General features: G+C 45.7%; 2 protein-coding genes across 2 annotated transcripts in view; one reads left to right on the top strand and one right to left on the bottom strand.

Annotated features, from left to right (window-relative positions):
- Positions 1-18,016, top strand: part of CHRNB3 (cholinergic receptor nicotinic beta 3 subunit) — a 319,642-nt gene that overhangs the window by 26,706 nt on the left and 274,920 nt on the right. The window lies entirely within an intron of this gene.
- Positions 1,008-17,903, bottom strand: CHRNA6 (cholinergic receptor nicotinic alpha 6 subunit). The gene is made up of 6 exons (XM_079959569.1): positions 17,358-17,903; positions 13,282-13,421; positions 11,328-11,372; positions 10,066-10,175; positions 8,950-9,937; positions 1,008-2,189 (listed from the first exon to the last, which is right to left on the bottom strand). Exons 1-6 carry the CDS (start codon positions 17,434-17,436, stop codon positions 2,067-2,069), a joined length of 1,485 nt encoding a protein of 494 aa, XP_079815695.1. The 5' UTR covers positions 17,437-17,903; the 3' UTR covers positions 1,008-2,066.

Genomic DNA, 18,016 nt, shown 5'->3' with positions numbered 1-18,016 from the left:
TTGAATTTGGGCACACAAAAAGCAAGGCTGAGTAAGTGAGCTGTGATTTGCAACCATTGGCTGATGATGAAGGAGCCTTGAGCTGTGCTGCTCTTTGGGGGCTTGTAGGACTAGTGGTAGGGACGCGGGTGGCGCTGTGGGTAAAAGCCTCAGCGCCTAGGGCTTGCCGATCGAAAGGTCGGCAGTTCGAATCCCCGCGGCGGGGTGCGCTCCCGCTGCTCGGTCCCAGCGCCTGCCAACCTAGCAGCTCGAAAGCACCCCCGGGTGCAAGTAGATAAATAGGGACCGCTTACCAGCGGGAAGGTAAACGGCGTTTCCGTGTGCGGCTCTGGCTCGCCAGAGCAGTGATGTCACGCTGGCCATGTGACCCGGAAGTGTCTCCGGACAGCGCTGGCCCCTGGCCTCTTGAGTGAGATGGGCGCACAACCCCAGAGTCTGTCAAGACTGGCCCGTACGGGCAGGGGTACCTTTACCTTTTTACCTTTAGGACTAGTGGTTCTGCTGATTGCTTTAGGAGTCTACTTCCTTCCAACACTCTCTCTTTGCATGTTTGCAAATTAGCAGGCTTCTGTAAGTCTTCAGGGCTCTCTTCCCATCAGCAGGAAATTGACTTCATTTAAAAAAACCCCAACCAAACTCACCTCTTGGAACTTCCAAATGCTTGGAGAACTGAAATGAGCCTCCCCCCTTTCCCCCATATGATATAATGGGTATTCAGAAAATATTGGCAAGAGTAATAAATTAGTAAGTTAAAATTCCTTCTGTATATCAAGCTTAACCATAACAAAAAGGAGCACATGGACATACATTTAAGGCAAAGCTCATAAACAGACGTGACTGGTTTTTGCTCCGTGGTTATAATTCGCCTTGTTCTTGTAATGGACAGTCTACCTGTTCTGCTTGTGTGTTGCTGGTGGGAAAATAAACTGGAGTGCCTGGCGTGCTCTGGTCCATGGGGTCACGAAGAGTCGGACATGACTAAACGACTAAACAACAACAACATAATTTGCCTCCAAGGAATCATGCCATTAGTGTGTCTCAGAATCCTGTTAGGCCAGTTAGAAGCATTTTGCAATGTTTACAACCACAGAAGAACGTGATTCCAAAACAGTCAACAGTCACAAACAATTAATATTGTGTGGGTAGCTTCCTTAGGCTGACTAGCACACTTTATTTTATTTTGTTAGGACTCCTCCATATTTCCTCTTGTCCCACTGTTTTCCCCTGGGGCAGGGAAACTGCTCTTTAGCGCTGAATCAGAGCAAATGGCAATTTGGGTTTTCTCCAGATTGCCATTTGTTCCAATCTATCACTAAAGGGCAGTTCTTCCTTTGGAAAGGAGGGGGTCAACTGGCACAAGTGGAAGTTCAGATGAGCTCTCATGGAGGATGGATGACACATCTCCAATGGATTTTGAAAAATGCCTGCAAATGTGGAAATAGGATGGCTGGGAACATTTTCTCCTAATCATATAGCCATGCTTGCTCAAGCTGGTTCTTGTTTGGCTCACCTTGAACTAGTTTCTTCAAAGAAACAATGCACCAAGAGCCTACAAATGAGCCACTTTAAAAAAATTCTAATCTACTTTTTATTAGAGATGAGAATGAGGCATGTTGCTTAATTACATTGTGTGGACCAGCTTTGTCCAATAATTTTCAAACAGGGTTCCCTGGAAGCTTACCAGGAACCATTCGTTCCTAGTGTAGAAGCAATGTGCGGCCATAGTGGAGCAGTTGATATGCTCCAGAACATACTTCTTGTTCACCAGTGGAGAATGCTGAGCTGGCCAATAAGCCCACTCAGTGCTCAATGGGTATGAATGAGCTGCACACTCTAGAATCATTTACAACAAGTCAGGGTTCCATAGCAGATGTGCAAAGGTTCCTCAATGAGCAAGCCAATGTGGACAAGGTTCCCTGAGGGTGGAAAATGCGAAAGCCAATAGAAATAAAGAAGAAAACTTTGCTCTTTTGACCTGAGGTGAAAGCAGACATTCTACTGCAGGAGGATGACTTGAATATAAAACTGAAAGGTACACGTAGAGCAAAACTTGAACAGTCAGTGAATTATGTGTCTGCTATCAGGGGCTGTAGGAATAATCCTGCAGTCCCAAATACACAGAGAATTATGAACACCCACAGGAACACTCTGTCAATTACCATGGCAACGTATTTCCAGTCATCTTCCACCTGTAAACACACAAGAAGACATATCATATTTAATGTGCCAGGTTTAGACACAATTCAGCTTTCCCCAGGTAATAAAACATTATCAGTTTGAGGTTCTGCTGAAAGAAGTGTTTTGCCCATTCAATTGTGACATTTTCCAGCTTTTGTCTTGTGAAGATGCGCATGAAACTGGAGCATTGTGAAGCGCTGACATGTCCTAGTATCACTGAATTCTAGAAGCTTAGCTGAAACCATGCTGACTTCAGGACCAATGCTATGCCCATTTTGGAATAATTGTATTAGGAAACTTTCTTTAAGGAAAGCATCAGACATCTTCCATCTTTAGTTGTTTTAGACCAGCAGAGAGAAAGTGTGCATGATTTAGAGGTCCAAACAAAGCTGAACAGCAATGTCCTTTTCAGGAAGCCTTCCCCAACCTGGTGCCTTCCAGATGTTTTGGACTACAACTTTCCTCAGCCCCAGCCGACACAGCTGTGGCTGATGGGAACAAGTAACCCCAAAACATCTGGAGAGCACCACATTGGCAAAGGGGTTATTAGAGGATTGTGAACTATATTTTAGAGCCCTGGACTTATACATAAATGACATTCTCTTTAAACCTGATTGCCACTAGTTTTACTGGAGAGCCACTTGGATGAAGAATGCTAAATGCACACAAAACCAGTCCCCCAGGACCTTCAAGACTAATTAATTTATTGTGGCATCAGCTTGACAACTGAGTGAGATATGGCTGACTAAAACCTCCTGCTTTCATGCTTCCTGCTAAGTCCACTCAGACCCACACTCATGTTTGGTAATGACAACTGGGAATACAGATGAAATCACTCAAAGGTCCATGTTTGTGTCGGAACTTGCGTTCGGCCAAGCTATTCCTCCGGCCAAGCCCTCCAACAGTGATAAATGACCTGAGCCTTTGATGAGGCTCCAGGGACGTTACCATTACACAGAGTATACAAGCAGCATGCGGAAGACGAGAAATATGAGCTACATTGCTAAGAGTTTTATTTCTAACTATGCAGACAGAAATAAAACATACATCCTCTCTCTGTGAAAGTAGAGAGGCAACTGGAACAAAGAAACTAAAACCAGTAATATCAACATCCGTCTCCCGTGAGACTTCCAACAGTCTGGAATCTCTGGAATGTAAAAAGAGTCTTGTGACTCCAAGCACTGCACAGTGGCACAAACAGAAACCTAACATCCTCCCCCTTTCTGTGAACACCACCGGGCAGTGTGTCAGTACAATCTCAGTACAAACCCAGGTCCTGTACATAGGTACAGTGTTGATCTCTTGGAACAACTTTGGACAATAAATCAGCAGGAATTTCAGGCCTCCATTTGGTCATAAAATGTCTGCCTGTTATCTTGTTCCCAGGGCTACCAGTAATGTCAATTTCCCTCTTCCAGGAAGTACAGCTACTGTTCCGTTTTATTACAGTGCACTCTTCAAAGAGCTCAGTGGAAAGAGCAAGATGGAAGATGGCCATCCTCTCTCTGCATTAGGAAGCTTTCCAGTAATTCCACTACAGGCAAAGACCCCAAACTGGCTGGGACCCTACACTGTAGCTTACTTAGCATAATGGTTAATCCAGGCTTGCCCCCAAAGCTCCAGTTCAACCCTATGTTTGTCTTTTGGCTCCCTTTCAAGACAGCTCCTTTGTTCCCTTGCATCAGCACAGCTCTACAGAATTCAATAGGGCTACATTGATTGACCACCACCCTGGGACGAGGGCCTCCATTTCTGTAGAACTTCTAAGTGCATATTCAGTGTCTTCATGCCAAAGAAAATGATACCCTGCTAAGCATGAAATATTTATCCATTTAAATACGCAAACCTATTAGCATAATTGCTGAGTCCCATTTTTAAAAGCTGTTGTTCCCGTTTGTTTACTTACAGAGATGGCCCCACAAAACAGTGTTATTTAACTAGCAGCAAAATCCCCACACAATCAGCCCGCAGACTGTCTCGCCAGAGTGGTGCATGCTCTGGTTATCTTCCGCTTGGACTACTGCAATGCACTCTACGTGGGGCTACCTTTGAAGGTGACCCGGAAACTACAACTAATCCAGAACGCGGCAGCTAGACTGGTGACTGGGAGCGGCCGCTGAGACCATATAACACCAGTCTTGAAAGACCTACATTGGCTCCCAGTACGTTTCTGAGCACAATTCAAAGTGTTGGTGCTGACCTTTAAAGCCCTAAACAGCCTCGGTCCAGTATATCTGAAGGAGCGTCTCCTCCCCCATCATTCTGCCTGGACACTGAGGTCCAGCTCCGAGGGCCTTCTGGCAGTTCCCTCACTGCGAGAAGCCAAGTTACAGGGAACCAGGCAGAGGGCCTTCTTGGTAGTGGCGCCCGCCCTGTGGAACGCCCTCCCATCAGATGTCAAAGCGATAAACAACTACCTGACATTCAGAAGACCTCTGAAGGCAGCTCTGTGCAGGGAAGTTTTTAATATGTGACATTTTAGTGTATTTTTCATCTTTGTTGGAAGCCGCCCAGAATGGCTGGGGAAACCCAGCCAGATGGGCGGGGTACAAATAATAATAATAATAAATAATAATAATAATAATAATAATAATAATAATAATAATAATAATAATAATTGAAGGAGTTTTGCTGGTTGCTGCTTATCACTAGGTGCCCATCTTCACACCTGAACCTTTGCTTCCAGGATGGCCAGTGTATAGGGATTGGCAATGCCAGAGACCTCCTGAAACCCATTCCTAGCAGTTCGTTGACTGCTTAATCCCAGAGCTTCCTAGACCTGATACTCCACCTTCTTGCTGCTTCTGCTTGTTCACCTGCCCACTCAAAGTGAGCAAGCAGTGAGAGGATAGAGGAGGAGGAGGAGCTGCTGCAAGCTTTTTCCTTTCCCTCCGGAAAGTGGTACAAACTGGGCCTAGAGGAAGAGGTGAGTGACTGGGCAGTGGAAAGAGTGCCAGGGAAGTGGAGAGCTCCCAAGGAGGGAATTTACTGAGGACACTTTGCCCAAGGACCCCTAAAACCTGAAATGGGCACTTCTTCTAGACCTGCTAAACACTAGTCTTTCGCCCCTGTCATTAGTATTGGGTTTGTGGATTGCTAGACATACAAATAAGTATGAGATGAAGCTGGAGATTGGTACAATGGTTGCTGATATCAAAAAGGCACTGTTTTTTTCACCTCAAGCCTGGCAAAGTGGCATTATCCCAGTGTGCAGGTAACTACATACTGGGGCAAAATGTTGCAAGCTTGCCAAACGCAGTCAATGGACAGTGCCTCTCATGCTAGCACTGGAACAGCGGTGCAGGAGGAGTAGGTGGGCCAACGGTGAGTCATGCGACTATTTAATAAGACTATTTAATAATTTGTTAATAGTTATGCCCATATGCAACAGGGGAGAGGCAGAGGGACAGATCCAGAGTGTCTGGGGCAACCTGGTCAGATGGGTGGGGTATAAATAATAAAATGATGATGATGGAATAGGACGTCCCTATTTTCATCAGAGAAATGTTGGAGGTTATGAGGCAGGTCTGGGAAAAGACTCATATTTGAACCCTTGGAGAACTATTGCCAGTCAACAAAGATAACATTGACCTAGACAGGGATCAGCAAACTTTTTCAGCAGGGGCCTGGTCCACTGTCCATCAGACCTTGTGGGGGGCTGCACTATATTTTGAAAAAAAAAAAAAGAACGAATTCCTATGCCCCACAAATAACCCAGAGATGCATTTTAAATAAAAGGACACATTCTACTCTTGTAAAAACACGCTGATTCCCAGACTGTTCACAGGCCAGATTTAGAAGGCGATTGGGCTGGATCCGGTCCCCGGGCCTTAGTTTGCCTACCCATGACCTAGTCCTAGATGGCCTGACTTGGTATTGTTCCCAGGATACACACTCTCTCTCTCTCTCTCTCTCTCTCTCTCTCTCTCTCTCTCTCCTTTCTTTCTTTCTTTCTTTCTTTCTTTCTTTCTCTCTTCAACAGATCCCTCTTCAATACAGTACAACAGGGGTTGCCAACCTTTCTGGGCCCGTGGTCCATTTGCAAAACCAGAGAGAGACTATTGTGGGTACCACACACATGCTGCAATCAAGCACACAACACAGCCTATTCTATTGGCACTAACAGAATGCTTCTTCAACCTAATTTCAGTGGGGAGAGGGGGCCCTGTGTTAGGGAGACCACAAGAGCCCTGAGGACCAGAGAGCCCAGGGCTGAAGGCTGAAGGAAAAGGGAACATGTTCGCACTTGCATTAGATTCTTTTTTCCTTTCTAAAATGGAAAAGCTTTCCTGGTATGGATAACCATTGCAGTGCTGCCCACATAAAATCACAGGCTTGTTCCCTGAGGTGCAGTCTTCATTTCTGTTGAAACCGTAGGGAGCTTTCTTCCCTCAACAGCTCCCATAGTAATTACATTATTTACATTACAACAGCTGTTCAAGGATCCTACTGAGATTAACATCCCCGTGGTGCTGCCACATTCTCAGAAAGACGCCAAAATGCTTCTAGCCTAAGTACACAAGACAGATGGGATCTGGGGAAGGTGGGAGATGGAAGCACCTTCATATTATAGCAAGGGCTCTGAGGTAAAATAAATGGCGGCAGCAGTTCTTAGACACTGGAAGACTACTGTTATGACATGAGCCTGGAAATCAGCGACAGCCAGGACTCTGAGGAAGAAGAGGAAGGGCTGTAGTTCAGTCACGGCACGTCTGCTTGTCATACAGAAGGTCCCAGGGTCAACCCGCAGCATTAACAGGTAGCACACCCTCCAAGTGTCCTTATTTTCCAGGGACAGTCCCAGATTTACAGAAGCTATCCTGGTTTCTGATTTGATCCTGGAATGTCCCGCTTTCCCTTGGGACGTCCCTATTTTCATTGGAGAAATGCTGGAGGGTATTGAGTTAAGCGAGTCCCAAGCCAAGGAGATAAGTAACTATACAACCTTTAGAAGACATCTGAAGGCAGCCCTGTAGAGGGAAGCTTTTTGTAATGTTTAATGTTTTATTATGTCTTTATGTATGTTGGAAGCCGTCCAGAGTGTCTGGGCAACCTGATCAGATGGGTGGGGTATTAATGATGATGATGATGATGATAACAATAATAATGGAACAGGACGTCCCTATTTTCATCAGAGAAATGTTGGAGGTTATGAGGTAGGTCGGAGGGACGCAGGTGGCGCTGTGGGTTAAAGCCTCAGCGCCTAGGGCTTGCCGATCGAAAGGTCGGCAGTTCGAATCCCTGCGGCGGGGTGCGCTCCCGCTGCTCGGTCCCAGCGCCTGCCAACCTAGTAGTTCGAAAGCACCTCCGGGTGCAAGTAGATAAATAGGGACCGCTTACCAGCGGGAAGGTAAACGGCGTTTCTGTGTGCGGCTCTGGCTCTGGCTCTGGCTCTGGCCAGAGCAGCGATGTCACGCTGGCTACGTGACCCGGAAGTGTCTCCGGACAGCGCTGGCCCCTGGCCTCTTAAGTGAGATGGGCGCACAACCCCAGAGTCTGTCAAGACTGGCCCGTACGGGCAGGGGTACCTTTACCTTACCTATGAGGTAGGTCTGGGAAAAGACTCATATCTGAACCCTTGGAGAACTGCTACCAGTCAACATAGATAATATTGACCTAGATGGACCAATGGCCTGACTTGGTATTGTTCCCAGGATTCATTCATTCTCTCTCTCTCTCTCTCTCTCTCTCTCTCTCTCTCTCTGTGTGTGTGTACACAGCCTCCATCAGCTTTATTTAAGTGCCTCTGCTAACAGGCATTAGCCAGCTTCCCATGTTCCTAAGAATCAACTGGATCAGGTACACCACTGGTGCAAACTGTGGAGGTGCTCTAAATTCAGGACTAGGCCCCGGCACCAAGCCAGAGTCTGTCAGTCAGGTGCCCCTTGGACCAGGGGCCCCTGATCAAAAATCCCCAGAGACAGCACCCCTTGAGCCTCATTCCGCTGAGGAACTACCCTTTCTGCTGATATCGGTGCCTGCTCGCCAGTGTGACACTGGGCATGTACCCATTTAGCAATGCTTCCCCTCTCTCCTGGAGTTCTACAGAGCTACACTGGAGTTCAGAAGGAGCTGCTTTTCATTTCAGGGAGTGTCACTGTTTGTTCTGGAAAAAGGCCTTCACCATTTTCCTTGAGAACTTACATGGCACCAGGGCTAGCACCAACCAAGGTCTTGACCCTTCTGCCACTGCTTGTGTTATGCACCAAATTTATTGATGATGATGATGATGATAACAATAATAATTTATTTATACACCACCCATCTGGGTGGCTCCCAACAGAATATTAAAAACGCAATAAAATATCAAACATTAAAAACTTCTCTAAACAGGGCTGCCTTCAGATATCTTCTAAAAGTCAGATAGTTGTTTATTTCCTTGACATCTGATGGGAGGGCATTCCACAGGGCGGGCGCCACTACTGAGAAGGCCCTCTGCCTGGTTCCCTGTAACCTCACTTCTCGCAGTGAGGGAACCACCAGAAGGCCCTCAGAGCTGGACTTCAATGTTTGGGCTGAACGATGGGGGTGGAGATGCTCCTTCAGGTATACTGCGGACTTTTGAGGACTTTTGACCAATACCAGGTGCTGTCCAGCTGTTGTTGGACTATAACTCCCATCAGACACAGCCACCCTGGCTGATGGTCAAGCATGATGGAAGTTATAGTTATAGCAACAGCTGGAGGGCACTGTGTTGGGGAAGACTGACTTCTATAACTCAGCTGCTGGTTCTCAGATACAAATTCATTCTCAAGACACCAGAATGCTTACCTCTTTGGTCTCATTCTGACTCCTCATGTTTTCTGCGATGAACTGGACACTGCTAATTACTTCTTTGACCTCAGGGGAGTATTCTGCTTGCTCAGCCCCCCATTTAGCCGACTGGTGGCTTGGTCTCCTTTTCTTACCCGTGGACGGTTCACTGGGTTTGTCGCAGTGGCAGCATCTGTGCTCACCGTAGACTTTCGCTTCCCCTGGGTCATCGGCCTTTTGCTTGCTGGATTTAGCGCCACCATTTTTCTTGGTTTTCTTAGGCTGGGCTTCGATGTGTTTCTGGATAGGTCTCTTCATCATCAGGACTTTTGGCAGGAGACGGAGGAAAACGGTTTTCACCCACTTGGGCATCGTGTGAGTCATCGGAGTCCTGTAGTGGATGTTCAGTACAAAGACCGTGACAACGATAGAGAGAGTCACAAATATCATGGTGAACAGCAGGTATTCTCCTACCAGAGGGATTACCAGAGAGGTAGAGGGGATTGTTTCTGTGATTACCAACAGGAACACGGTCAAAGAAAGTAGGACAGAGATGCAAAGGGTCACTTTCTCTCCACAGTCAGATGGAAGGTAGAAAACCAGTACAGTTAGGAATGAAATGAATAGGCAGGGGATGATCAGATTAATGGTGTAGAACATGGGCAACCTTCGGATATAAAACGAGTAGGTGATGTCGGTGTAGATCTCCTCACAGCAGTTGTACTTGATATCGTGTTTATAGCCAGAAGCATCAACTATTTCCCATTCGTTATTCTCCCAAAGGTCGTTCATATCCACTTTGGAGCCAACAATTAGAAGGTCAATTTTAGCTTTGTCGTAAGTCCACGACCCAAATTTCAGGGAGCAGTTTTGGTGATCGAAGGGGAAGAAAGTAATATCCATGGGGCAGGAGCTTTTAAAGATGGCGGGTGGCGTCCATGTGATGGTACCATCATATTTGAGAAGAGCTTTGGTCCGCCCTTCGACCTGGAAATCTCCAACGGCACTGGAAATGCAAACACAAGGCAGTCTTAAGTTGTACCATGCAATATTAATACAGAAGGATTTGGTTTGGTTTTGATTATATATATATATTTTAAAAGCTGTAAAATGATGAGGAACTAGAGTTCATACTTGTTGTATAACACAATATCAGGTTTCCATATTTTATCCGCTGGCACACGGATAAACTCAATCCCTTCGTATTCCATTGGATTCCACCTCAGTTTGTAGTCGTTCCAAATCTAAAAGAGAGAAAAAACTAGTTTTTGGATCCTAGAAAATTCACCCTTCACCTGCAGCTTGATTTTCAGGGCTTTTGTAGATATTTCTTCCTTCACCCAAAGCCTCTTTGTTTAGCAAGAGTGGATTTTGGGCATGATGGCTATGTCTGAGATTGGATTTTGGGCATGATGGCTATGTTCTACCTCCACTGTCTCTGAATGCCATTTGCCGGGAATCACAGGTGGGCCAAGTGCTGCTGCACTTAGGTCCTGCTTTCGGTATCCCCACAGGCATCTGGTTGGCCACTTTGAGAACAAGATGCTGAACTTGATGAGCTAGTGGCCTTATGCAGCAAGCTCTTCTTCTGCTCAAACACCACTTGAACATGAATGTCACTGTGTTGCCTTAGACAACAGTGTTAGACATCCAGACAGAGGGCCTTCCTGGCAGTGGCGCCCGCCCTGTGGAACACGCACCCATCAGATGTCAAGGAAATAAACAACTATCAGACTTTTAGAAGACATCTGAAGGCAACCCTGTTTAGGGAAGTTTTTAATGTTTGAAGTTTTATTGTATTTTTAATATTCTGTTGAGAGCCGCCCAAAGTGGCTGGGGAAACCCAGCCAGATGGGCAGGGTGTAAACAATAAATTATATTATTATTGTTATGAAGATATAATAGAATAACTTCATATATTTTTATTTAGTTTTATTCTATTTTAATAATTTATGTACCACTTTATACCATAGTGTCTAAGCAGTATACAACAAGGATATACCATACATAATAAAATCAGTTAATAATAATAATAATAATAATAATAATAATAATAATAGTAATAATAATAATAATAGTAATAATAATTTATTTGATTAATATACAGCTCTTTATCATAAGAACTCAGGGTGGCTCACAGACTGTATTTCAAATTTTTGTAACTCATACTGGGACCCTTGGGTGTAGGACAGATAATAAACCAAAATAATAGTGATAATAATAAACACCACAGTAATCTATGAGTGGTAATACTATGGATGTTGTGACAGCAAGATCCCCCCTCACAATAGATTCCTGCTTCCTCATCCCAGGAACTGTTTTGGAGCCATCCCAACCATAACTTTGAAGCCCAGCACTATTGTGAATTACACCCTAGCGCACAAATATCCACTTACATGTCGCAGCCATAGATTGGTTTCCATAATCTGATTGACTTCATCCTAGAGACAGAAGAGGGCAAATGATTTACTCCTTCAGTTGTGTCATGGGGCTGCTTCACACAGTCTCTTAGGGTGCAGACGGAGATATGGGAAGCAATCTCAGAGGCTTTCATGTGCCCTCCTGATTGCAGGCAGGAGAGATCAGGCACATTTGTGGAGGGTAGGTCTATTATCAAGAAGAAGAGTTTGGACTTGATATCCCACCTTTCACTCCCCTTAAGGAGTCTCAAAGCGGCTAACATTCTCCTTTCCCTTCCTCCCCCACAACAAACACTCTGTTAGGTGAGTGAGGCTGAGAGACTTCAGAGGAGTGTGACTAGCCCAAGGTCACCCAGCAGCTGCATGCAGAGGAGCGGGGAAGCCAACCCGGTTCACCAGATTACGAGTCCACCACTCTTAACCACTACACCATCATTAGCCATGCCATTTTCAGAGGCAATATATCTCTAAACTCTGGGTACCCACAAAGTTTTTCTGTTGCCTTCAGGTCATGCTTGGGAACTGGCAAAGGTATCTGGCTAGTTACTGTTGGATGCAGGATGCAGGACTAGGCAGACTTTTGGATTGATCCAGCAAGGCAGGTGTTATGCTCTTAACATGTATAATAACCTCCTCCTTTTCTATATCTGTCAAGATCCTGAGTCAGGTGTAGGTCAGTGATAAAAAAGATGGTGTCAGTGAAGTTAACTATTCAAAGAAAACAAAGGCAGTGCAGGCCTACTGATCCCATCAACTCTTCCCAGTAGGTCTTGCCCCCAATGAGGCAATTGCGAGGGCTGAAGGTCCCTGCCTTCCCACAGCTGCCTCTTCAGGGTCCGTCCCCCCAGCAGTAATAGACTGCATATGCATGCAACCAATCTCTCTGCTCTTTTAGGCTTGCCATACAGTGGTACCTTGGGTTACATACGCTTCAGGTTACAGACGCTTCAGGTTACAGACTCCACTAATCCAGAAATAGTACCTCAGGTTAAGAACTTTGCTTCAGGATGAGAACAAAAATCGAGCAGCGGCGGTGCGGCGGCAGCAGGAGGCCCCATTAGCTAAAGTGGTGCTTCAGGTTAAGAACAGTTTCAGGTTAAGAACGGACCTCCGGAATGAATTAAGTACTTAACCCGAGGTACCACTGCATTTCAAAAAGTGAAAATCCGGACACAAAAGTTGTTGAGCCTTTTGGGCAAAATTGCAAAAGGAAAAACAAAGACGTTTTTGAGCTATTTTTAAGGAAAAATCAGCAAAAACAACACTGCCAACATGGGTTGATATACGTCCAGATTTTCCCGGGCATTTTCCCGATTTCCACCCGGACACTGCTTCCGACTGCGGTATTCCGGGTATGTCTGGGAAAATCTGGATGTATGGCAACCATACCTCTTTTTGTTTCCCTTGTGTGTTCTGGGAGACCAGGGAGTGGGAGGGGAACTGACCACAGCAGCAGGAGGAGATTCTCAGGATTCAGCAGCTGGCCTCATTTCTCCTGGCCCTCCTCCTTCTCCCCAGGATGATTTTAATGATTTCTCTGCAATTCTACACACACCAAGCAAAACTAAGCCACCCAGAGTGGTTGGGGAAACCTAGCTAGATGGGTGGGGTATAAATAAAAATAAATAATCTATTACTAAGCTATATTAATTTAAGCAAAATTTCTTTGGAATTCCCAAATCATGCTACAACTTTTTAGCACCCCTCATTTTTTAATGTTGAAAAATTCAACTGATCCATTGCACACATGGAGCACTTCGTGAACCACAAAGATGGGAATGGAGAAAATTCTCAAGCAAACTGAGCACTGCACATCCAGGGTTTTCATCTATGTGCTGGAGCCCCTGGGTAAGGGTGAGTCTTCTATGACCAGGAGGTTTGGATTGCACAGCACCTATCTATCTGGCCGGCACTGCGCATTTAGCCTTACCACATTTGCAAGCTGTGTAATTGCCACTTCAAAATACACTGTAACTGGATCTGACACGTTTTCCACAGGTCTGATGTACTGGTTGTAACGGGAGAAGAGTTTGTGAAACAGCCTTTCTTCAGATTTGCATGCCAAGCCATCTAGGGAAGGAAATAGCAGAAGGAAGAAGTCACTGAACACGGGGCAAGAAAGTGGAATAATAATAATAAAAGATAAGCCTCCAGACATTTGAATATTCATTCATACCCTTTAAAGGTTTTAATCACACCACAATACCAACTGCTGCATGCTGAATTAATGCCTGATAAGCCACTGAATTATTCTGCAGCAGAGAGATTTGGTCCTGGCGAGCACCTGTCTCTCTCACACAAACACAACTGGATTCATGGCAACAGGGCTGGCCAAGGATTCTTACATGTGACAGTATCACGATCGATAACACTGGCCACACAATGGGCGTGGTTGGCTAAACTGTGGCCTGGGGTCAGGATCGGATTTAGGTTTGATGAGGCCCTAAGCTACTGAAGGTAATGGGGCCCTTTAGATGTCCAGCTGTCCTTTCTCAACAACAAATTGTCACTGTTTTTGTGTTGAATACATGCTATACAGTAATTTATGGACGTAATAGGTATCTAAAGCCATTTGCACATAACAAAATGTGTATTTTATCAAAGTAATTGATATAGAGGGACACAGGTGGCACTGTGGGTTAAACCACAGAGCTTAGGGCTTGCCGATCAGAAGGTCATCAGTTCAAATCCCCGCGACGGGGTGAGCTCCCGTTGCTCAGTCCCTGCTCCTGCCCACCTAGTAGTTCGAAAGCACGTCAAAGTGCAAGTAGATAAATAGGTACCGCTCTGGCGGGAAGGTAAACGGCATTTCCGTGCGCTGCTCTGGTTTGCCAGAAGCGGCTTAGTCATGCTGGCCACATGACCCGGAAGCTGTACGCCGGCTCCCTCAGCCAATAAAGCGAGATGAGTGCCGCAACCCCAGAGTCGGTCACAACTGGACCTAATGGTCAGGTGTCCCTTTACCTTTACTTTTAATTGATATAGAAATGAGCAAACCAGTGATACTTTAGGGAGCAGGCTAGCAGGCGGGGCCCATTACTTACATCATAGGAGCCTACACAACACAAAACACTGTTGCTCTATGTAGGTTTTATTTTATTTGTTTTTATCTTATATTTTGGAAATGTACATCCAGTTTTTTTCTTTAATTTTTTGGGGGGCTCCCAAGAGAGTGGGGCCCTAAGCTATAGCTTGTTTAGCTTATACGTAAATCCGGCACTGCCCGGGGTTCACACATGCCTATGGATTACTCAGAAGCGGTATCATCCGATGATGTTGCATGTTGGGTGGTTTCGTTTGTTTGGAGAGATGGTAGGCAAACTGTCCTGGATAGGTTTGCATTCCTTCTCATGGATCAGTGTCAGTCTGGGAGCACACATCGATCCAGCCTTATCCTTAAAGCCCTACATGCCTCAAGGCCTGTGTAACTGAAGGAACACCTCCTTCACTTGCAAATGGGAGAGCCAACTACTCTACTGGCACTGGGTCCTGTGCTTTTATCAGGAATATTATTTATTGACCATTTGGCATGTGAAGGGAGAAATACAAGCTGCAGAGGAATTACTGGGCTAGCCTGTACAAAATGACTTGGCCAAGCTAGGGCCATTAAGGAACAATACAGGGCCATTGAGAGCCATTGGCAATGCAATAGAACTGCCCTTCCCCTTTGCCATGAAGTGTGAGCAGAGACTGGGGGTTTGGAAGGTTGCCAAGGTAACTGGGTGTGAGGTGACAGGAAAAGAGAGTCTTGAGCAAGAGTTGTTGGGAGGAAGAAGAAGGAAGAAGGACTGGGATCCATCTTGGGCAGGATGGCTGAAGGCTGGCTGGGAGAGATTCCTTGGACTCTATGGGTGCAGGGCTGTGTGGTACAAGTCCCTCTTGAAATGACCATACTGTAAGATCCGGACTCCCTCTATGCAGACTGAAGGTGCAAATTGGTGAATAAACCATATTTCTTAAAGCTACGGCAGCCTCCGCCATGTCTCAGTTTTCCAAAGGACCACAGACCTTGAGTGAATGCCTGGAACCCCATGGGCTCTTGCCACTGTTTGGCAGAGAGAGAGTGGGAGGCACCCAACTTTTGTAACATTATTTATTTGGGAAACACCCACCCCACCTTTCCATTTAGGAAAAAAACAACCCCAAGAGGCAGCTATCATCATATTAGCAAGTGAGACTGTAACTTTATTCAGATGTTATATGAACGCATGGAGAGGGAGAGTAAGGATGTTTGTATCTGGCCTCTGTGTAAGTCCTTAGAAGGTCTGAAAGTGCTTCTGCACCTATAACTGTATGCATTGAAGTTAGGTGCCCATATAATGCTGCCTCACTGCCCCTCAGCATGTTAATACCATATCTGAAAAGGGTTAATGCCTATCTCCACGCTGAGAAAAGCTTCACCTGCTGGTTTCTGTACATTATGGTACTTTGGAAGGAGTAGGCCAAATATTTGGGGGGTCAATTGGCAAGTACAGTCATACCTCGGGTTGCGAACGTGACCCGTGCGGGAGGCGCGTTCGCAACCCGCAGCATTAGCAGCCTGAATCGCTGCGTCTGCACACACGCGTGATGCGAGTTGGCGCTTCTGCGCATGCGCGTGATGCCATTTAGTGCTTCTGCAAATGCGCGACCACTGAAACTCGGAAGTAACCTGTTCTGGTACTTCTGGGTTCAGCACGGTCCGCAACCTGAAAACGCACAACCCACAGCGTTCATAACCCGAGGTATGACTGTATAGTCTGGAGAAGAAGCTGCTGTTAAAGGCAAACAACATTTTCTTGAGAGGGTGGTGAGAATGCTGACAACTCAACTTCTTGAGTCTCAGCCTCTGTAGCAAAAGAAAAAAAAGTTTGGGAATTGCTGGCTAACAATCATGAGCTGTAAGTGGGTTTGCTGACATTTCAGTGTTGCTTTAAAAAAAAAAGAGTCTTGATCCTAAGTTTTCAACAGCAGCCTGACTTGATCAAATTAAGCAGGCAAAGTCTTTTCCATTACCCATTTCATTGCCAGGTTAATTTTTGTGCACATCGCTGTTTTTGTTAAAGGCAGAGAAGCAAGATCGGGCCACCCTAACTGTGAGAACGGCATTGATCTTCGTCTTAAATTCAGCCTCAAAAAGAGGGCCTTGCATGTTTTGGCAAGCATGACTCGACAACAGTTTGTGAAAAAACTGTAGCACTTTGGTATGAGAATCCGTCTGTTCCCCCCCCCCCCTTGGTCCTTGTCCTCCCCTTTCTCTTGCCAGGTGGCCCCGATCCACAAAGTGCCATTTGCAGTCAGATGCCACGCAGCCTTGCTCAAAGGTAAGTTCTGCTGAGTTTAATAGGGTTTACTCTCAAGGAGGTGTGCATAGGCTTGTACCTCTCTAGCAGCAGATTAGTGGTTAGAACATCTGGTTTGTGTGTAGAAGGTCAGGGTTCAACCCCTACCATCTTCCGGCAGTGTCCCCTGAGTGAAACCCTGGAGAGCAGCTGCCAGCCAGTGCTGGCAATACTGAACTAAATGAACAAATGATTAGATTCCTATGTTCAGTCTGCGTAGAAGAAACAGAGGCCAAGAATCCCTCGCAAAACAAAACCACTTCGTCTTTTGAAATAGCCACATGTGTTTGCTGTTTTGTGACAGGATCTCTGCCTAACCCTCACAGGGTTGTTGTGAAGATAAAAGAGTGTGTACCCCACCTTGAAGAAAAGATGGGGGTAGAAGTGTAACATTAAATAACAAATAAACAAACTTATTTCCAGATAGACACATCTCCCCCACTTCAATTAAACTAGATTATAGAATATAGAAACCTCATACTTTGCATTCATAAATACAGCTGCCTCTTTAACCAAGTATTTGGGTCACCTACCTAGCATTCCAAATAATAAAAAGCACGCATACAACAATCTTTTCTTTTGAGCTGGATTCAAAAGGATTAATCACCAGCATTATAAATGTCTAAAGAGAAATATAGGGCAGGCTGGGGGGTGAGGAGAGAGACACAAGATAAAAGCAACTTACCTTGAAGGAGGATGAATAACACGTTTGCCCACAGATAGAAAGTGAAATAAAGAAACCCCAAGCATTTCTGAGAAAGCATTGTCCAGCGAGCACAGATGCTCTCTCCTCCAAGAGAGGAAAGAAAGAAAGAAGAAGATGATGGGGAGGTGAATAAGTCCCTCAGATCTTCAGTGCTGCAATAAGTAGTTCAGTTTAGCACCCCAAGCTGCAGCCATACACAGACGATGGTTTTAAATAAACGTGCTATCCTTTGAGAGAGGGAGGGAATCTTCCATAGAAGGAAGAGTTTTACTGCCTGCTCTTTAAGAGGAGACAACATTGACGGACATCAGGTGACTCCTCACATTTCACAAAAGTGTGTGTGTGTGTGTGTGTGTGTGTGTGTGTGTGTGAATGAGAGAGAGAGAGAGAGGACTGCACAGCAGAGACTGGCTGCATAGTGCAGAAGGCAGTTCCCAAGTACGGCTCGGAGACTTGTGCAGTGCTGCAGTGTTGATCTGACTCAGGAATCTACCTTTTAAAACTCCCCGGTGTTTCATTTTGGCTGCGGAGATATGGTGGGCAGTGTGTGGCTCAAACCAGGTTGCCAACTTTAGCACTGGCTCAGTTTCCGTGCTGATGCAGATGTGGCAGGCAGAAATGGAAGCAAGGGTAGCTTT

The sequence above is a fragment of the Podarcis cretensis genome, assembly GCF_951804945.1.
Source record: "Podarcis cretensis genome assembly, chromosome: 17".
In the NCBI taxonomy this organism is placed as follows: domain Eukaryota; kingdom Metazoa; phylum Chordata; class Lepidosauria; order Squamata; family Lacertidae; genus Podarcis; species Podarcis cretensis.
This window is presented reverse-complemented; position numbering and strand designations above follow the sequence as displayed.

Bases quoted from the DNA above. Each gene is read 5' to 3' on its own strand.
- CHRNA6 (XM_079959569.1), bottom strand. From the start codon at position 17,436: ATGCTTTCTCAGAAATGCTTGGGGTTTCTTTATTTCACTTTCTATCTG. The intron at 13,422-17,357 runs GTAAGTTGCTTT...TTCCTTCCCTAG, and splicing joins GTTATTCATCCTCCTTCAAG to ATGGCTTGGCATGCAAATCT. The intron at 11,373-13,281 runs GTAAGGCTAAAT...TTCTGTCTCTAG, and splicing joins TTACACAGCTTGCAAATGTG to GATGAAGTCAATCAGATTAT.